General features: G+C 38.2%; 2 protein-coding genes across 5 annotated transcripts in view; both read left to right on the top strand.

The window, feature by feature from the left end:
* tra2b (transformer 2 beta homolog) overlaps window positions 1-4,815 on the top strand; it is a 5,779-nt gene extending 964 nt beyond the window's left edge. The window contains exons 2-8 of one of the 4 annotated variants that reach the window (XM_059343104.1): window positions 1,447-1,592; window positions 2,179-2,341; window positions 2,552-2,740; window positions 2,838-2,953; window positions 3,647-3,772; window positions 3,890-3,957; window positions 4,461-4,815. In XM_059343104.1, the coding sequence (XP_059199087.1) occupies window positions 1,447-1,592; window positions 2,179-2,341; window positions 2,552-2,740; window positions 2,838-2,953; window positions 3,647-3,772; window positions 3,890-3,957; window positions 4,461-4,471 (819 nt within the window). In that variant the 3' untranslated portion in view covers window positions 4,472-4,815. Of the gene's footprint in view, window positions 1-1,446; window positions 1,593-2,178; window positions 2,342-2,551; window positions 2,741-2,837; window positions 2,954-3,646; window positions 3,782-3,886; window positions 3,958-4,460 lie in introns of all 4 variants that reach the window. The other 3 variants (XM_059343101.1, XM_059343102.1, XM_059343100.1) reach the window with 3 other exon arrangements.
* A 7,551-nt stretch (window positions 4,816-12,366) lies between these two features.
* Window positions 12,367-22,034, top strand: part of igf2bp2a (insulin-like growth factor 2 mRNA binding protein 2a) — an 81,490-nt gene continuing 71,822 nt past the window's right edge. The window contains exons 1-2 of the mRNA XM_059342514.1: window positions 12,367-12,660; window positions 13,801-13,864. Of these exons, the coding sequence (XP_059198497.1) occupies window positions 12,486-12,660; window positions 13,801-13,864 (239 nt within the window). The 5' untranslated portion in view covers window positions 12,367-12,485. The remainder of the gene's footprint in view (window positions 12,661-13,800; window positions 13,865-22,034) is intronic.

Genomic DNA, 22,034 nt, shown 5'->3' with positions numbered 1-22,034 from the left:
TTGTCTCATTTTGGGCGCGGCAAACAATCAATCAAGCTACATAATGGTGTTGAACATTTTTACCATTTAAAAACCACCTCAAGATGTCTTCTCATTCATTTGTATTAACTCCCGCATTCAGCCCTCGTGTTCCCCGTTGCAGTTGCATGCTAATTGTCTTGCTCCCCTGTTTTTTTTTTTTTTTTTAGTTAAACCAAATGATCAATCCAGAGCCGCTATACGTATGTGCATGTGTGTGCCACTGCGTTTAAGCAGTTTCTATTTGAAGAAAATTTTTAACTCTTTGTGTCTACAGCGTTTGTGCTGAAATTGGCTCCTACAATGTCATGGCTGTCTTTTCAGTATTAGTGATACAAGTCAATACAAATGAGTCACAGAAGCATCTTGAGGTTGTTTGGGCATATTGCTGGTGGTGGGAGTAAAAAAAAAAAAAATTTGTAGTTAATATTCACATTCAGTGGTTTGATAAACACTGTGACAGAATTAATGCCATCATGATCTATTATGATGAAACGGAATCTATATATGTAAAACAAAGTGTGAAAGGTAACATTGAAATGGAAATTGTGGCTCATATCATCCTTTACCATCTGTTGTATGTGAATTAGACTGTATTGTTTGTGTTCCTGAGGCTGACGGTACACAAAAGTCTCAAGATTACAATCAAGATGCTTTGTTCACTTCTAACTGAAGACATAGCGGTGAATGTTGAACCACTGAATGTGAAATATTTATATATATGTTAACTTGTATATGGAAGAATTGTATTGTGTCCTCGTAAGCATTTCCATGCATGTCATGAAATTATAATAACACATTAAAGTTGAATGAGGGTGCAGTTTTTTAATTGTAGTCATATATTGTTCATCCTTTTCTTTTTCATAAAGGTTAAGGTTGGATGAAGAAAATGCAGAAGAAGTCCACTTTATTTTCAATAATATGAAGCTCAGATGTGTGAAGCTGAATTGTTGAATGCATGCTAAACATGAGGAGGGAAGAAGTATGGGAAGTGTGTGAGATGGGGGAAGTAAGAAGAAGTAAAACAATTGAAGAAAGAAGAATAATGTGAAGTAATGAAGTTACAGAAATGAAGTTAAGGAAGTAATCTGGATAAGGCCTCCCCGCTAAGTAATCTTCTGGTCTGTTTGTCAAATGCGTGCATGTTCTTGTTATTGAATACAACAGTAAATCATTGCAATTTTTTACACAACTGACACTTTCTTTATATTATTATGACAACCTATATTAATGAATGTAATCATATTGATGTCATATTATCCATGGCTACAAAATAGCATTTTCCTGATCCACAATCCTAAATTCTGTTTTCTGTACTTTTTCACAGGCTAGTTTTAATTACTACATAGAATTATTTAGGCAAATTTCTCACGTTTGTCATCTCATTGGTGCTGATAAGATGTGTGTTGGTGTGTGTGGTTCGTTCAGGAGTCGCGCTCTGCATCCAGGAGTGTGAGTCCACGGGGCTCTGGGAAGTCGGCAAGCCGCTCCCCAGCTCGTTCACCTGCTCGCTCTAAAGATGGCTCCCGCCGATCCCGCTCTAAATCTCGGTCACGGTCCAGGTCAAAGTCTGGGTGAGTGTCAACTTTTCTATACAATCCAATATTAATGGTTGGATATGTACAAGTGTGTCTAAAGCAGCTGTAGAGAAATGAATGTATATCTTATACATATCTTGTGTGTGTGTGTATATATATATATAAATACATGTTTACCTATTATATATTATGTTATGTAGGTATGCACACCCTGCACAGGCTAAATATATGACACTTTGCTATGTTATTATTATTATTACTACTACTATTTTATATATATATTACACTGTTGCTGCCATTACTATTATTACTATATACTGTGATATAGTTCTATTATTACTGTCTAGTCACAATAACATTATTACCATCATATCAGTAAAATTACCGTCATCTTGCCACTGTACCTTACCTACCAGCTTATCTTTTTAATTTCTTAAGTGTCTTTGTTCTATTCTGTGTTTTTTCTATTGTTTTTATTTATTCTACCTCAGTGTTTTATTCTATTGTATTTTATTGTACTTAAATACCGGACTGTTGTGACAACCGAATTTCCCTTCGGGGATGAATAAAGTAATCTATCTATGTGAATGATTGTAGAACCAATATGAATGTTTACCTACAGGTCCCACTCACGCCGTGGCTCACGGAGGCGCTATAGCCGATCTCGCTCCCGCTCAAGGTCCTATCGCCGCCGGTCTCACAGTCGGTCCTACAGTGGAGAGCGCCGTCGCAGGAGCCATAGCCGCTCACCGATGTCCAACCGGCGCAGGCACATTGGCAACCGTGTAAGTGCTTAAAGTCCCTTGTGGGGGTAATATCTTCAAAGTCTACCAGCTTTGCCTGTGTTCTTTCTGCATCATGTCTGAATATATTAATCTAAGTTACTAAATAATACAGAATTTAATACTAAAGACACTCAGTTGTTAAAAAATACAAACCTTTTTGTTTCGAGTATGAAGGACTGATGAGCACCCTGATATCTTTTAAAATTGCAGGCTAATCCAGACCCAAATGGTTGCGTGGGAGTGTTTGGCCTGAGCTTGTACACCACAGAGAGGGATCTGAGAGAAGTCTTCTCCAAATACGGCCCCCTGGCGGATGTCTCTATTGTGTATGACCAGCAGTCGAGGCGCTCCAGGGGCTTTGCTTTTGTTTATTTCGAAAACACCGACGATGCTAAAGAGGTACAAGAATCTGAATTAGAAAAGGCTCCTGTCGAACCTGTTCCTGGAATGCTTTCCTGGCTCTGAAGAGCTAACTACTATGTTTGTTTACTGGCAGGCAAAGGAACGAGCCAACGGCATGGAGCTGGACGGTCGAAGGATTCGCGTGGACTTCTCCATCACAAAACGACCCCACACCCCAACCCCTGGAATCTACATGGGTCGGCCCACATAGTAAGCACCTGAAACATACTGAGTGTTTGTACCGATTTATCAGGTTAGAATATTATGTAAAAACTGATTGTGATAATTGGGAGCATTTATTAATTTATTTAGACGACAATTTAATTCCACCATGTCTGTATTCCGACAATGTTTTTTCTAATTATAGAAGTGTATCACCAGAGGTGAGAAATCACTATGCGTCATGTCATCACCAGAAAATTGCCTTATTAAAGAAATTAATACATGGCAAAGTCAGAAAATAAATGCAGGATAGAGGCCGTGCATCTTCCAGGTGTATTGTAGTTTGTTGAAACTACCAGATGCAGAGCTCATTCAGGTATAAACATCTCAGATTAGATGAAACGGAAGCACTTCAATAGAGTTTATATAAAAAAAGATAATTTTGGTAGAAAATGTCTGTCTTCTCATACAGAATTATTACTAGTCTAAATATAAGGCATGTTGCTTCCTGTTAAAAGCAATACATAACATTAAGACTTCAGCAAGGGAAAATGTATGACTTCAAAAAATAGTTTGAATTGTATATATTTTTTAAACTAATGAAATATGTTAAGGCCTTTTTAGTTACCTTTTGTAGTAATTAATTTGTATTTATTTATCTGCTTTTTTAAACACATAAAACAAACTAAATTTAATGTTTGTGGGAAAGAAAATCTCATCCTGGTATTATCTTCTGTGTAGTGGTGGAGGTGGTCCAAGTGGTCCTCGCCGCAACTCACGTGACTACGACCGTGGATACGATCGCGGATACGACCGTGGATACGACCGAGGAGGCTACGATCGCTATGACGACAGAGATCACTACAGGTCATACAGGTGACACTTTCAATCTCTGAGCACTACTTTTGCAAAGGGAACATATTTTCAACTTCTGGTACCTGTCTATGCGTTTTTAAAATCATTTTAAATGTCTTGTTTCAGAAGGCGCTCGCCGTCCCCATACTACAGAGGGGCTTACAGGTCTCGGTCCAGATCGCGGTCCTATTCTCCCCGTAAGTCTTTTTATTTATTTTTTATTTTTTATAAATGATCCAGGGTTTTTACAGGGTTCGTACGGGTGCTTTAAATCCTTAAATGCTTGAATTTAAATGTTGTATTTTCAAGGTTTAAAAAGTGCTTGGATTTTGGATAAAGTGCTTGAAATTCTTACTGTATTTATCTTGCAATGTGACTATATCCATCTATAGACTATAGATAATCACATGTTCAATGTAAAAAATGAGTAGCCTATCTGAAATGGAGACCGTTGCTCCTAAAAGTGTAATACCATCGCTGTTGGTATGGTTCAGTAAAATCTCCCTCTTTTAGTATGTAAGTACTCATCTAAAACATGCAATTTACAACAGGTGTAAGATACTGGAAAAGCTTAAAAATTTACCCTGAAAGTCCTTGAAAAATGCTTGAATTTGACCACTGCTAAAGTGTACGAACCCTGTTTTTAATCGAGGCATTCAGCAGGTTGCAGCGTGTCTAATGACTCTGTTTTGTTTCACAGGTCGCTATTGAACATTGCTCTCAAGCCCCTCCACCTCCCACACACAGACAGGAAATGTTTCTGAGTGGAATGATTGATTTAAGAATAGATCTTCTTTCTTCAGGTGATTGTCACACTTCAGTTTGTAAATGTCTGTTTGTTAATGTACATGACCTGTATGTGTTTACTGAGATCAGTTTTGAAGACGTGTCACGTGACATCACTCAAACTGCCCCCTCATGTTTTTAATTTTAAATGCTTTGGCAACATCCACCGTAAAAAAAATATATTAATGTTTTTATTAATGTATTTTTTGTATACAAATCGAGTAAAAGTACATCTTTGAACTGATTAAAGGGAAGATGTTTTTTTTTCACTGTGACTCATGTCCTTCCTTACAGCACTTCTACTCAACTTAAACCAGTTTCTGCTGCAGGGTTTGCTATAATAGAGAACCTTTCACCCTATCGCGCTGTGGTGCACTTTTAGTTCTCTCAATTTTAACAATAAATACTAAAGTGCAGGACTTTTCTACAGTTTTTATGGACAGCCACCATTAAACTGTCAAATCACCAGATGAATGATGGCCTGAGCACATTTACCAACTCTAAAATGCTTTTGACTTATAGACTAAACTGTCAAAATGTATCCAAGCTACCTGTTAAAGGGATAGTTTTTATTAGATGTTTTCTAAGTTTGGTTGTATGAGTTACTTATATCAGTGTATTGCCTACAGAAGATGGCAGTCGGCATGACCCCAGTTTAGAGTAGCAGGCAGGAGTACTGACACAGAAGCTAAGCAATGTACTTCTGTGGACCGGAGCAGCAGCAAAATTTTAGCTACCTAAAGCTGTGCCCGTCCCAAAAAAACCCAATATAAATCAAAGCATATACTATATCGTCACCCTGTTAAAATAATCACCTAACTCATTTTTTCAAGTTTTGCAGGAAACACAAAAAACTTCACAAAGTGTAACATATGACATTTATTGATCATTTCATTCCAAAAGGATGTAACAAAGGATGGCTATTGGCATAGTAATAACACTGTGTGTAAATTATGTAACTTAAGAGAAATAAATGACTTGGGCAATTTTTTTTGAACATGCCTTTGTGACTTAAGCAAGATATGGTAACACTTTATTTTGAAGGTGTCTACATAAGAGTGACATGACAAGTATCATGAGCATTAATGTTACTTCAAAGTGTCATTAATTTGTTTCAAAGGATTCGTTCCGATTTACTAGAGTACACAGAACCAAAACAAACTAATGGATCAGGGCAGCTTTAGACCAGCAACTCCCATGCAAAATTGTCAAAGGAGTCTTGAAGAGTTCATAGGTGAATAACTAGGGCACGCTGTTTGTTGTTTTTGTCTTTGCTTTTTCAATCTTTTTTTAAATTCAGGTGGCTAGAATACATTTTGCTGCTGCCCCCATCCACAGCTCTACATTGCTTAGTTCTGTGCTGATACTCCTTCCTGCTTCTTCATAGTGGTCATTCTGACCGCTATCTACTGTAAGTAATACACCAGGGGTCTCAAACTAAAATGACCTGGGGGCTGCTGGAGGCAGTATCAAAATGACCAAAAAAAGACACAAAATTGCTAAAAAAAAAAAAGACACAAAATGACTGAAAAAACACAATTACTTAAAGACACAAAATTTCAAAAAAGACACAAAATGACCAAAAAATACACAGAATTACCAAAAAAGAAACAAAGTGATAATTTTAAAAAAGGCACAAAATGACAGGGAAAAAAATAATTATTTAAAAAAGAAACAAAAGTATTAAAAAAGACAATGACCAAAAAATACACACAATTACTAAAAAAGACAATTATTTAAAAAACAACACAGTATTACCAAAAAAAGACACAAAATTATTTTAAAAAAAGACACAATTACCAAAAAAGTAATTAAAGGGACCTTCCACACACAACACAGTAAAGTGCCATTTATGTAAAACTCACATTAAACTTTCATATCAAGGTGGGGGCCGCAAAATATTGTAACTAGGGCCGCAATTGGCCTGCGGGCCGCGAGTTTGAGACCCATGTAATACACTGACTATACATAAGCACCAAATAATAAAACCTCTTAATTTTGTATCTCTTCAGGGTCATATTAATTTATACTCCTGAAATTACCCAGAAACAGCCCATAACTTGAAATACAGTAAATGATTCATCCAACTAATAAAAACAAATTGCATGATTAACTATAACTAAATGCTTTGATAATGTTCCAGATTATCTAATAACCCCTGGGGGAAATATTAAGAAAACTACATAATCCCTGGTTCCGAATCTTTGTCTACATCTCATATATTACCCCCCCCAGGCAATTTAAGTAATAATATGAAACAAAATGGCAATTCATTCTGATTATCGAGCTAATATTCCTGACTAGAAGCTGTAAATCAGTCTTTTAAATGCCACTGCATTGAAGTAATGCAGGTTTCAAGTTTAGAGTGCGTGTAATAAATTGTGATTTCTTGGCACTCTTTATAGTCACTGAACAAAGTTATGAGGATGATTTATCCACAAATGAATGCAGCCAAACGAGTTAATACAAGCAGAGTGTTTAAACTAGTCCTCAACATGTGGTGAAAAACCTGCCAAGTCCAACATCTACCCCTACTGGTCACACAGGGGTCCAGACTTTCAGCATCCATGACATACAGTACAGTGCAATACATAAGAAACTAAATGCCTTGTAGGAGTATCAGTTTATTGTCTGTAGTTGTAGTTTAAAGGGACCAGAATTATTTTAAAACATCTCACTTATATGTAGTTCAGGGATGGGCAACTTAAATGCTGCAGGGGGCCACAATTTTTCATGTTCACTACCACAGGGCCACATATAGGACCGTGCACTTAACCAGATATGATGAAACTGCAATTTTAAATATGTTTACAGTGCAGTAAACAGCCAGGGCTCCCTTGAAAAAGAGGTTCTTAATCTCAATAGGATACTTCCTGGTTAAATAAAAGTAAGTTAACATATTTCATGCTCAAATGCATGTATAACAGTATAAATAGGAATACAAAAGGTTTGAAGCAAATAAAAAATAACCACTTTCTGTGATTTCTTTTTTTTTTCACTGCAAGAACAGCAGACCAACATTAATTGCAAGAAGTCATTTTGTGTATTTTTACACTGCACTTTTAAGATTTCATGCTCAAATGCATGTCGTTGTACTGAGGGCCACTACGGGGCCCCCGGGCCTCCAGTTGCCCATCCCTGATGTAGTGGGATCAACCAGTGCAGCTAATTGTTCGTCCATGTTTTGAGACATTTATTTTGAAAATTCTTCCCTTTACCTCAACTCAAAGGAGGTGCATGGATTTAATTTACTACTTTATGTAAAATAAAGGGAGAAAAAAACTGTTTCCTAAGATAATTTTTTGAATTCTGAAGAACTTCTGAATATCAAGAAGTCAGAGTTTATAAACTAATGGTACCTTTTTTCCTTCTTTACATAGCTCCTGATGCTGTGTTCATGTCATGTTGGAGTTACTGTAATTACCAGTTTGTACGACTTCTAAACAGCATTTAAGGTGAACTAACCATTTAAAGGTATGATAGTATCAGCAATTAAAAGTTATTGGGTATCAAGATGCAGCTGAATGTAAATTGTGTCTGGAGTATTTTGGTGTATGTCTTTTGCATAGAAATGTCCTCCTGAAATACAGGCAAATCTAACCAAACACAAGCATATTTTCCATCTTTTTAGTCTGTTATCTACCCATCTGTTTATTCCCTTGATTCGTGTATAATCCCTTTTCCTAATCCTAATAAATGACGACTTGGCAAACTTCCGAGAAGTGGCATGGAATCCAAATTTTGAACCAAACGGAGCAGAAAACATACAAGTTTGGGCCTCAAAAGGATTAATTAAATATTCACACATGCTGACCAACAATACTGTAAACTAGTTTTAGTCATTAGCCTCTAGGTGTATTTTTTTTGTAGATATCTGCAAATATGGAATTATATTTCATTTAAAAAAACAACTTAAGAAATGTACCATTTAATTACCTCTGATTAAAATCACATGGTGATCAAAATAAACCTGAAACAATCATTTAAACTGACACTTCCTTAAAATTATCCCCTTGAGCATACTTGAGTAAATAACTCCTTTTACACTTTTTATTGCTCAACACAACAGAAGAATGGACCTTTGAGACGGTCCAGATATTAATAGAAACGTGTTTTTGTAGTTATTGTACCACGTTTCATCCCACAGGGTGACACAACAGCACAACAACAACCTTTTCAGGAGGATGTCAAATAAATTTTAAGTTTGTTTTTCTGCCCTTTTTCCTCTCTTTTTAAAAGAATGTGGTTTTGTGGTATTTCATCAATGGTTTTGTTCATTGGCATTTATTATTACCTCTGGCATTGAGTTTTTGTTTCCATTTTGGTTTGTTTGTCAGCAGGATTATGAAAGAAAAACTACACCCTTCCATCAAGATTGTTCATGAAACTTGTAGAAGGACCCGTAAAATACTGGAGTGGATCCAGATTTGGTTAACAGTGTAAGATCTGTGCTCTTCTCGTTCCCTTCTAGTTTACTACGTTGTGTTAATCAGCATTCCCTGATTAGGCTGGGAGTTTTCTTGTTAAAGTAAAAAAGGTATTTAAAATCATTAAAACAAGAAATGTGAGGCAGCAGTATGATGGAGAGGAAAGCAACACAAGTCACAAAGCTGACCACACCTTGGAAACAACATCAGCCAGTTCCTTTCTTTCCCTCTTCTACCACATGTGTTGCTTGATTTGCTCAACAGGTCACTCAGTGTTTAACTAAATGTTTCATCTCTTTCAGATCTGGTTCATATTCCTTAGAGTGGGAATTATTTTGGGCGGTTGCACATTGTGTTGGTATAATGACCTAATTGGGCACAACATGTTTACAGGAAAAGATGCAAACACATTCTGAGTGCGATCAAGGAATTTAAATATGCTGCTTGATTTTTTTTAACATCGTCCGATATTTCCTCTACACAATCACTCATGTATAAAAAAGAAATCTGTTGTAAAATGTGTAAAATGTTCTCACCAGACGAGCTAAGAAAGCTAAATGCTAGATAAGTCTTCTATTGATCCCTTACTTTTGAAATTAGCAGCCATTCATTAAAAATCATGATCAAAACATACAATTAGTTAATATTAATAGCTGGTTAAATAAAATGTCAATATGCTGTGGGTATAGATAAATTCTGTAAGCTTTATTTTTTCACAGTGACAGTATAGACATGATGATGAAGGCTTCAAGAGGCATTAGTACCAAAAACCTGTACAAACCTGATGTAAATGCAAGTTAAATTGTTACGCAAAAGCAAGTAGGTTATAATCAAATGCAATGTTGTAAAATTTGTAAAAATGTTGTCACCAGACAAGCTAAGAAAGCTAAATGCTAGATAAGTCTTCTGTTGATAGCCTACTTTTGAAATTAGCAGGTTTCATTAACAATCATAATCAAAACATACAATTAGTTAATATTTATAGCTGGTTAAATAAAATGTCAATATGCTATGGGTATAGATAAATTCTGTAAGCTTTATTTTTTCACAGTGACAGTGTAGACGTGATGATGAAGGCTTCAAGAGGCATTAGTACCAAAAACTTGTACAAACCTGATATAAATGCAAGTTAAATTGTTACGCAAAAGCAAGTAGGTTATAATCAAATGCAATGTTGTAAAATTTGTAAAAATGCTCTCACCAGATGAGCTAAGAAAGCTAAATGCTAGATAAGTCTTCTGTTGAACCCTTACTTTTGAAATTAGCAGGTTTCATTAACAATCATGATCAAAACAAACAATCAGTTAATATGTATAGCTGGTTAAATAAAATGTCAATAAACTGTGGGTATAAATAAATTCTGTAAACTTTATTTTTTCGCAATTGCATTTACAGCGACAGTGTAAACTTGATGATGAAGGCTTCAAGAGGCATTAGTACCAAAAACCTGTACAAACCTGATGGAAATGCAAGTTAAATTGTTACTCAAAGGCAAGTAGGTTATAATCAAATGCAATGTTGTAAAATTTGTAAAAATGTTCTCACCAGACGAGCTAAGAAAGCTAAATGCTAGATAAGTCTTTTGTTGATCCCTTACTATTGAAAATTAACAGGTTTCATTAACAATCATGATCAAAACAAACAATCAGTTAATATAAAATGTCAACATGCTGTGGATATAAATAAATTCTGTAAACTTTATTTTTTCACATTGATGATGAAGGCTTCAAGAGGCATTAGTCTAAGTACCAAAAGCCTTCACAAACCTGATATAAATGCAAGTTAAATTGTTACGCAAAAGCAAGTAGGTTATAATCAAATGCAATTACTGGATATTATTCAATTTATGAATCATACATTCGGTGTCAGGAGTTGTAAAAATGAATAGAGCCATGCTAGAGTGCAGTAAGTGACATGAATGGGTCATTTATTTGGCTTCTGAATGAGTCTCGGCTGGCAGCAGGGAGGCCTGCAACAACTGCATTAGCATGTCATCAGGAAAGTAACTAAAGAGCTGTTTTGTAAATAGGCCACAGCTTGGACATTCCTCTGTTCACACACTGACGTAAACAAGGCGAGGAATGGTCACTCCTGCTGCTGGCACTCTCTCCACTACAGTAGGGTGGCAGTAATGTTCCAAGGCACAGGCCAGTCACATGTAGAAACACTCAAGTGCTGTAGGCAAAGGCTCCTCCCCTTAGTAACTGCTGTAGGTACACATCCATGCATGAGCACTGCAGCCTGTCCCCCATCGCCATGCAGATCCACAGCCCTGCCCCTTTACATTTCAGCTTTTGCGTTGAAATCCACCATTTATTACTTTACGCGTTTATTATACAAACACGCCCCCTTGCACACACCTACATCACAAGTAAAAAAAAAAAAAAAGAAGCTATACCATGTGTGTAGCTTGGAGTATGAGCTCAGACTGGCTGAGTGACACTGCATAGAGGGCGCCTCCCCCCTGCACAGATTAAACTGAGGGCCAGGAATCCCCTCACGTCTCCTTATCAGCATCTAAAAATAAATATTTGCTCAGTTTTACACTTTGCAGTCAGATCCATTAGCACTATCCACAGGTTGAAATGCAAAGCGAAAGTGTCATCACCTTTAGCTGCAGGTCTGAAGCCTTTCAACACTGGCCCCTGATAAGGATGTACAACAACAATAATGTTTATTTCCCTGCAGGAGGACAGAATGTACAAGAATGGCTGGTTTAAGGTTTCACTTTCTGTATCGTTTTAAAAGAAATGCATTTTTTTCCCCTCTTTTTTTTGTCAGTTTGCTAAATCCTACAACATCATAAATTATATAATATATGTTTTTATTATTATTTTTTCATTATAGGATAATACCTCTAACAGGCACACATGGCGAGGTTTGGACCCCCTGCGTACATAGCTCCATAAATCCATATTTATCTCTGTCGCTCATAAATAAATAAAAGGCAAACTGTGGGGATCAGTGACACTGTTTGGGTCGACAAGTACAGTGACAACGACTTGATTTTCCACACAGTAGCCCTTTTTTCACTCCCCCAGCCTGGAGGGACCCAAGGCACGGCCCTTATTATGATTTGATGAAATAACCCCTCTGCCTCCTTTAAGCCCATCCCTTTGCTGAATGTACCCAGTGATCAATCATCATGCCACTTTCATACCCCAATGTACTTTCTACGCTGGAGATGCACATGCACCTCCAAACATTTTTTTTCTTGTGATTTTTAAGGGAGATTTTATTTAGAGGCGGTGCTTGTTGGCTCCAGAGTAGCGTCGTAACGACACTTTTTTTCTCCCCCAGTCCCTGTTAAAAGAGTTAGACCGGGGCCAGAGTTGGTGCTGGGGGGTCGCCTATAGTTTAGTAATTTACTGGGGGGTGATTGCTGCGTTTTTTAAAATCCCATCACATTTTTATTTTATTTCTATTTTTAATTTTTCTACTTCTCTTTAAAAAATCGCTACTCTCTCACTCTTTAAGATCTGATACCCCTTCGAGATTTTTCCTTTCAGATCATGAACAAACTATATGTTGGGAATTTAAGTCCTTCGGTCACTGTCGAGGACTTGAAGGAGCTCTTTGGGGAGAGGAAGCTGCCAGTGGCCGACCAGGTCCTACTGAAATCCGGCTATGCTTTTGTGGACTTCCCGGACCAGAACTCGGCCATAAAGGTTATAGACAATCTTTCTGGTAAGTGTGGATTTGATAAGTGATGCTGCTGCTGGGTGACAGGGAAAATTCACAACTGCGAGATCAGCTTAAAAACACAATAGCTCAGGAAATGTATAATATTAATCATTTGCTTGTGTTATTATTATTTTTGTTGTTGTTGCTCGGGACAGCGATCACATCCGTGTGCCATCAGAGTTTAGATGAACGCCATGCACGCTCCAACAAAATTGGATAATTTATCGATCACAGGACACACTCAGGGCTTTAGTGCCCGTTTGCGTAAAGAAAACACGAGCCGTCGTATCGCTAATAACGCGCACAATAACCTATATTTTGGAGATTCCGATAGTGAGGGGCGCTACTTTGCAATCACCCGCTGGAATGTATGGGATGGTCTGATGGTTCGGGTAGGCATAATTATTTTTCACTTATTTTTTATCTTGATTTTATTGAAGAGAGCAGAGCGAAGCGACCGCGGAAAACTTGTCAGATCCATGTTCCTCTGATGTCTGGCTATGTTTTTACGAGGTTTCTTGGAGGTGGGTCATGGGGGTCCGGAGGAAAGAGCTAATAAACAGGTAGCTGAGGGGGGACGAGGTGAGACGCTAATTCCGTGCTGCGCCAGGCCACTCATAATAGTAACGAAAACCCGTGTTCAAGCCTCGCCGAGGAGCGCTTCAAATTCACACCCCGGCTGGGTCAACACGGAGAATTAAGAAACACCTACCTAGAATAGAAAGAGTACAAGTCAATCTCCTTTCAAACCATCTCTTCTTTGATGTTGCATTCTTTACTGAGAGCAGAAAAAAAATACCCCTCATTGCACTGTGAGGGTTGTGGGAGTGGAAAGCATGGCTGCCCATTTCCCCCCCATACTATATAAAAGCTTATCATGCTTCATTTTGGCGCCGATTCCCCTCAATTGTGACCCCCAAAATGTCACAGTGTGGTTGTTTTAATCCAAACATACTCAGTTTATACGCCGCCGTGCGCGCAACGCGCCCGCGGAGACTACTTTTTTTTAGGGGTTGGCTGTTTGAATGGGGACGCACCTACTTGGTGAAGTGATTCAAAGTGTTGCTGTGTAGGCCTACCAGCTTGCATTGTTGCTTTCATGACACACAGCTAATGTTACACTATCAATTTTCGTCCCTACAGGAGGTAAAGCTAAATTACACGGAAAGGTGATAGAGGTAGACTACTCTGTTCCCAAAAACCTAAGGTAGGCCTACAATCTGACACACGCACACACACATACACACACTCTCTCTCTCTCTCTCTCTCTCTCTCCCTCCCTCTCTCTCTCATACACACACATTGTGTCATACGCCTATACTGTGCCCCATGGCAGACTGTGTGACCTGTAGGCTTCCGCTGTGAAATATAGCACGCACATTTCCCCTCTTCTCTCGGTTTCTGTGTGTGATTTTTAACTGAGCTGTTGTTGTTTTATTTGCTGACGATAGAAGTGTAATTAGATGACGATTAGAAAAAGAAAGCGACAAAGAAAGTGTTTTATAGTCCCAACATCCGCAGAACACACGGTGGCTGCTCCCATATCGCGTGATCTGCAGCAAGGCCTATCCCACTGTAAAACATGGACACACACACACTCACACACTGCATATATGTAATAATTGCATCTTAATTGAATCTCTCAAATGGGTTGTAATCAGACTTTTTACATACACGCTGCTGCACATATATAATTTGTTTCCCCACGAGGCTGTTTTTTTCCTGTATGTAAGCGATAAACTTAGCTTTCATTATTGACTGTAACACTGCAATGCACGATGAGTTGCATACCAATCAGCTGAGCCTCTCCTCTGGTTACTATATGCATGTGTGTGTATGTATGTGAGAAACACGGCTTGTGTGTGTGTGTGCGAGGAATGCGCGAGCGGAAGGTTTGCGAGTAAATCTATAGGGTAACTCGAAACTCCACGGCCACTGGCACATTTTTGTGCTTTTGTATCAGCTTGTCCACACAGTGTTCAAACACAAGAAATCCAGCTGCTTTAATTGCATAAAAATAATAATTACTTTTTTTCCCCTCTTGTGCGTAATGCGTAATAAACTCATTCCACATTAGGAGCCTATACACTCACGTATAGCTCCACCCTGTTTCACAACAATGCCTTTGGCTTTAGGGAAAGACTACATTGCGTGACAAAAAGGTAAATATTCAAGCCCCTTGTGGAGGAACACGTGACCCATACTTTATGTGCTTCCAGCTCAGTCCTCCCCCTTCAGTGCAGGCTACACTTTCCTGCATTACTGCTCTCGCTTTTTTTTCCTTTAATGCTGTGCCACGCTGTTAAGAAAAATCTGTATGTTTTCAAGTATCTAATGATCGAGCTGCTGTGTCGTTTCCCCGCAAAATGGCTCGATCTGAAGGCGTTTTGCAAGCTGCAAGGCGCAACATGGTGTTAAAGCCTGCGCCACTCCCCACAGTTAGTGTGCACGTAGGCCAAGGCAATGTTGGAGAGCCTCATAATGGCTGCCATGATGGCCCTGCACACTGCACGGCTATTGGGCGGAATCAGATGGAGCAAATGTCCATACATGTGGCTGCATGTGTCCAATCGGCAGTGTGTGGAGCTGCTGGACGCGTGTGCGTGTTTTTAACGGGCCTTTGAAGCAAAAACCCTTCGTCATAGGAGTGAGGCGCACACGAGAGCAGCGTAGGACACGTACAGGTGTTCATTTTGAGTCAGTGGAAACTGGGCGAAATCACACGTGGAGGCGTAACTCCATATTGTGATAATGCTTTTCCACGGTGATAATTCCTTTTTATGTTAAAACCTTCCTACGGTTTTAATTTGAAGCTTTTGTCTTTTACTGCAGAAATATTTGCTCTGATTTAAAATTTAAAGCCTAAAATGCGTATTTTTTCGTCCTGCAGTAAATATGGTATTTAATTTATAAAGACCTGTCTGATGCAAATTATTAATTATAGGAATATATAATTTTAATACATTCAAGTTGTCTCAGACATATTGAGAAATTACTTTTATATTTAATAATACAGGTTTAGGGCTGAAATTGTATTTCATTTCTTTTAGATAATAATATAGGGTGGTAATTGTAGGTATTGTTGTGGGTTTGTTTTTAAATATATGTATGGTTAGTATAGAGAGAGGGCTAAAGGAGTGAACCAATCAGCAGTTTTTGTTTTGTCATTTAGAAAGCAGTGTGTGAGCTCATCTTCAGGCCTGCTGGTGTTTCTTGGTGGCTGCTGTAGTTTCAGCTGCTGTTTGCTGTTTGTTTATATATTTCTCCTGTGTTTTGTTGTGTAATATCTGCAGCGTGCTAATAGGCACAGTAGGATTATCCGTGAAATTATGTGACAAAACTTGAGATTTGTTATATTTCTTTGCAATCACATTTTGTTTGGTAATGAGTTTATTCTGTAAAAGATTGGGCCTTTTTAAATGTGAGCTTGATAACCTATAAAAGATACTGTTATGAATTGGTGTAGTTTTAATGTCCTATTTAAATGTGATTCCACTTATATAAATTTATATTTTCATAATTCAAATAGTTTCAAAGATGTGAGCTGCAGTATTATTTTGCTATGAGTCATTTTAGCAGGAGTAAACAATGTTTTTTATTTTTATGTGTAAAAGCGTTTTTTAAAAGTGAGTAATTAGTTCTACTGTGTCAATCATATTTCAAATAACAGTTTTAGAAATGTTTAGGATTCATTTTATCAAAATGATTTAATTCGTGTTTAAATAATGTAGATTACTTAATATTAATTGTATTTCAGTGACAGACAACTGCTATTCAAAATTAATCAATTACTTTTCAATGAGTGAGTAAAACATTTCTCTGATAAATGTTATTTAATTGTTATCATCACCTGAGCTTATTATGTAATTGTAGGTTTGAAATATAAACTGTTAAATCATTTGGTGATTAAATAATCAATATACAAAAACTGGTCAAAACATTAGAGAAAAAAAGTCGATTTCTGTGAAATTATACTTAATAATTCTTTCATTTTTGGTCTAAATTTGATTGGAAGAACAACTCAGAGTGTGTATTTATAACTTCACAAGCCTAAATGTGTGTTTTGCATTTTGCTTGTGTATTTTTTATATTGCGGCTTGTTTTAATATGAGAAAACAATAGTTTCTTCATTCTTGTTAAGTTTCCTTGTTAAGCAAAGCGTGCAGCTGCAGGAAACACACTGTGACGTGGTGTTAATTGATATTGTTGCTGTATAAACGATATGCAGTGTTGTTTGACTATCAAACATGTGAGGTGGTGAAGGTGTGGACAAAGAGACTAATGTGCTCCCTCTCTGTGATCAATGAGTAATATTACTCATGTGAAAGTGCACGTGTGTTGTGGTGTTAACACATTTAAAGCCGACTTCCTGAAAAGTACGCAAGTTTGTTTATTCACTTGTTTAGCTGTTGATAGCGACAGAATTATCCTCCTCATTATATCTCTGCACCTTTTGACTTCATTTAGAGTGAAAATGTGCTCAAATAAACAGCCGATGAATTTGTCACTGAACTCTGGTGTCACACTCAGTTAAACTGTCACAATAAACACACTGTTGTGTTAGAAATCTAAGTTTGCAGCTTATTGTTGTTGGGTGACGCTAAATTGATTTCTAGAGGGTGTTTTTTTTTGCAAAAGGATTCAAACTTAGACATGGGTGTAAACATCTGCATTGCACCACAAAGGTGCACATGCACATGTGTGTTGGGCCGTCAGTGCACACTGAATGAAAACAGCGAAATACGATAGCCATCAGTTGATCCACTCCGAATCCATTAATACTCCCAAGTTGATCCTGGGTGTAGAGGAAGCTCTCCAATTCAGACTCCGGTTTTGTCCAGAGTGATAGCAGGAGGCACTGCACTGCTCCCCTCTAAAGCCACATCCGCTGCACCTCCTCCTGACTGCTCACGTCTCCCCTCACCTGTCTGTGAGGACGGATCACACAAAGTGATCTGTTTGGTAGGAGAGAGGAGAGGAGAGGGGGAGCAGATGCCCCAGGTGTCTCTCAACTTTGTCTTTAACCCTCTGGAGTCTGGGGCTATTTTGGCCGTTTTTGAATCCTTTTCATTCTGCCTTTATATAACACTTAAAACTATGTTTACCACGTCATGTCGGTATCTTTTTTTATCTGCACAACCTCACCTATGCGACCGGATAATTATTTTTTCACTATGACTTACGGTATCAACATTTTGAAACCAAAGAAACACAGCAAAATGTTGCAAATGTGGACACAAGATGCATATAAGAGGTAAAATGAGGATAACATCTAGTTCAGGGATGGGCAACTGGAGGCCCGGGGGCCACATACGGGCCGTAGTACAACTACATGCATTTGAGCATGAAATCTTAAAAGTGCAGTGTAAAAATGCACAAAATTACATCTTGCAATTAATGTTGGTCTGCTGTCCTTGCACTGTAAAAAAAAAAAAAGAAATCACAGTAAGTGGTTATTTTTTATTTGCTTCAAACCTTTTGTATTCCTATTTATACTGTTATACATGCATTTGAGCATGACATATGTTAAGTTACTGCACTGAAAACATATTTAAAATTGCAGTTTCATCATATCTGGTTAAGTGCACGGTCCTATATGTGGCCCTGTGGTAGTGTCCATGAAAAACTGTGGCCCCCTGCAGCTTTGCGGTTGCCCATCCCTGATCTAGTTATATATTTTTATACTAAATATATTTGACTTTATCTCCAGTTTTACTTGGCTTATGATCATCAAACAAAAACTGGCATGGAGTTTTAAGCCAGTATTTTAGAGGGAAGTTGATGGCAGGGAAACACACTGCTGCATTTTTACGCCACGACATCATGAAGATGGTGTAATGTTGGCGTGCTTGGTGACTCCAGAGGGTTAAAAAGCATTGTCGCTTTTGATCATCAGATCATCTGTCTTTTCACTTTTTAAGAGCGAAAAATATTGTCAGAGCAATTTAGCTTTGAATTGGTGTAAAATAATGTTCATGAGGTGTGAAAAAATTAAACCAAATGAGAAAGTTCCTCATTATCACTTCCAGAAATAAAGTCAGGTAAAGGCTTTTATTTTGAATGTGTTGAAGTATTTAAATTCCAGCCCTTTCTTCCAACACACCGAGATTTGTATAGCAATTATTAACTTTTCCATGAAAGTGTAGAAGTGTATTTTTCAGCTGAAGTGATAACGGGCTCGCTAGTGCAACAGAGTATATAGCTTAAGGGAGCAGCGAGATAAGATGTAAGAGCATTGTAAATTCATTGTGTGTCTATATCAGACCTGTGGGATCCCTGTTTAAAGCTCACAGAGACTTGGGATCTCCGTTTTTTAACAAACACTTGCATGTGCATCACAGCAGCAACTGTAGAGATTCATTTCTCAGTAAGCTGTCATTCACATTCCACTGCAACCTGTTGCATGAGTAATATGTTACTGCAGAGTTACACTCAGTGTGCAGGAGTAAAGTAATCAACTCTCAGGAGTTGTGGAAGGTGTGGCGAGGATGGGGAGGATTTCTCTGGCTCATTGTCCCAAGTCTCGCATTTTTATGTTAATACTAAATCACAGATTGTATCACAATATACAGGACGTGGTTTCTCTGTCAGATATGATGCTGAGAGATACAAAGGATCCACTAGGAAATAAAAGAGGTGCTTTCCTGCCTCTAATTTGTGACGCGAGCGGAGAAGTGAGTCAGCACACTAGATAATTCTCCTACGATCATATATTTATTTATTATTACCACTGGTAAGGTGGTGAGTTTGTAAAATGCTTAAGATGAGCTGTCTCAAGGTTAGGAATATGATTAAATTTGAATGTATTACTTTAAAAATCGAACATTTTCAGTATAATGTGGTGTTTCATCGACACAAGCACTAAACCAACTTTTTAAACTAAACATTTTTTAGATATGTGTAATGAAACAATCCAGTCGGCATATTTGTTTGCCAAAACACACAATCAAAGTGAACAAGAACAGCTATAAAGTTGTATTTACAGTAGAAATGTAGAGTTTTCTGAGAGAGTCTGGAAATCTAAGGTTTAGATACCTTAAAAGTGCTTGAAAATCACTCTTAGAAAGCTGTATGAACCTTGTGGTAAAATGAATAAATATCTGCTAATGCGGGGCATTATGCAGAATGTATTCTTGGTATTTTATTTCCTTGTCTAGCTCTTTTCAATATGCATGCTTTGTAAACCATTTTGCTGTATTTGTGACCTAAGCATTTCATATTACCTCTCACTACTTGATTATTGGAGGATAAGAGTAATGGAGAGACGGTGCATGGGAGAAGTAAAATAAACTCTCATTGATTAGAGATGAGAGGCGTGAAGCCCCCTTGAACTGAACTACTGAAGCCATTTTTCTTTTCTCTGCAGAACAAGTCATTGATGATGTGTTCTCTTTAGCTTGATGAAATCAGCTTCTGGTAGTAGAAAATAAAACACAAAGTACACACGGTCAGAATTGAATTTATTATAAATGCAATGTCTTGTAAATCTAGTAAAATACAGCATGTTTGACCCAAACTATTTCTGTATTTTTAATAAATTCAATATCAGTGCTGACATTGATATTCTCTTAAATGCCTGTGAGCCAGGTGTGCCTCAGACTAAACTCTTCTGTTTGTACAGAGTGTGAACATCGTCCCAATCCTTTAGGATAAGCCGGCATTGGTTGGAGCAGATGTTTGAGGATGCTGTTTAGCTAAGCAGGGTTTGATGAATAGCTGGAATTAAATGTGCTGCATGTGAATATTTAATGATTTATATATAATGATTATGAGTAGCGCAGTTTGTACCCAAGTTCTTTTTTTGGGAAGTAATTTGAAGATGTAACAGCTGCTCTGTCTCTCCTTCCTTTTCTATATCCCTCTGTTGCTCAGTGTGTGTGTGTGTGTGTGTGTGTGTGCGTGTGTGCAGCATGTGGATCTGAGTGTTGTGTACATGTATGTTCAGATGCATCTTGAATGCAACACTGGAGAAACAGGAAAGCTATAAAATCCCAGCTGAATGCTGGATGCTAGATGCCAGATGCAGTGTAAACTTGTGTTTCTCAGCCCTCGGGGTGCCCGTGTTCCCCATAGGCACCCATGGGTGTGGTTTATGTGTAAGGATGGGCAGCTGAGGCGCAGCAGGTGGCATTTCTCACACAGCCAGACCCCGTCCTTGTCTCATATCAACACCATATAACCCTGCTGGAACTTTATAGCTCTGATGGGTCTCGAACAGGTGAAATTAATATGGCGAAAACTCGTAACAGCCAATCAGAGCGAGCCACGGGCCTGTAGTGCGTCCATGCAGCCAATCGTATGAGCGAAGAGGCTCTGTTACCCTGGCCGAGAGCCTCAAGCTAAGAATGTTTCAGCCTGAGGCTTCACCCAGGTCAAATGGTCATATTAATCTTTTCTATCAGTCCTTCGCGTCTATTTCTCTGTCTTTTATTTAGCTTGTAACGTTCCAGGCAGAGGCGTGGCCACGGGGGGGAGAGGGCCCCCCGTACATTTGATTGGCCGTCCTCGCCAGAGTCAGAAGGTGACAGGTTGTTGGATTAGTAGTATCCTGCATGGATTACTGAAAGGGACTATCGGGTACAAGCCCAGGGACCCTCGACTAGAAACTCTGAATGAAGTGACTGTTACACTTGTTGTTGGCAACTGGAAAGTTAGATGCCTTCAAACTAACAAAAAACTGTCACAAAGAGACACAAAACAATCACAAAGAGTCTCAAAATGACCACAAAAGAGGCCAAAAATGAAGGAGACACAAGACAACCATGAAAAGACACAAAAATGTCTCACAAAAAGACAAAAAGCATCACAATGAGATTCAAATCCACCTCAAAGAAGAAAATGACAATAAAAAAGAGGCAGAAATCAACCACAAAGACACAAATTAACTTTAAAGAGACACAAAACATCTGAAGAGGGCCGTAAAACAACCACAAAGAGGCACAAAATATTAGTAAGAAATGCAAATAGCCCATATAGACACAAAAACAACCAGAGAGATGCAAAACAGTGTTGACGCTCGACCTGAATGGACACATTGTTTGAAATTAAACATAAAAATTTGGTGCTTAAATGAGTTCTAGCGATGCAACTTTGTCCAAAGTGATCTTAAAGGGCAACTACACCCTCACATTGTGCTAGAAGCCTCTCTCCTCTCCCGGCATGTTTTAAAAATGCAGCAGAGCTGTGAAAAGCTGCGTGGAGGCTCAGCCTCGTGGCTGTGTCATAGATGTGAACCGCAGCTCTTTTGTAACCTTTCTTATTCATAACCTCCGTCTCCATCATTTGCCTTTTGTGTCACCGTTAGGGAGCGGCCAGATATCAGCTGAGCCGAGCTTTCACATACAATCAGACACAAACAGGCTGATTCTGAGCAGGGA

This window comes from Centropristis striata, chromosome 10, assembly GCF_030273125.1.
Source record: "Centropristis striata isolate RG_2023a ecotype Rhode Island chromosome 10, C.striata_1.0, whole genome shotgun sequence".
Lineage (NCBI taxonomy): Eukaryota > Metazoa > Chordata > Actinopteri > Perciformes > Serranidae > Centropristis > Centropristis striata.
Note: the sequence above shows the minus strand (reverse complement) of the source record. Positions and strands in the feature narration are given on the sequence as shown.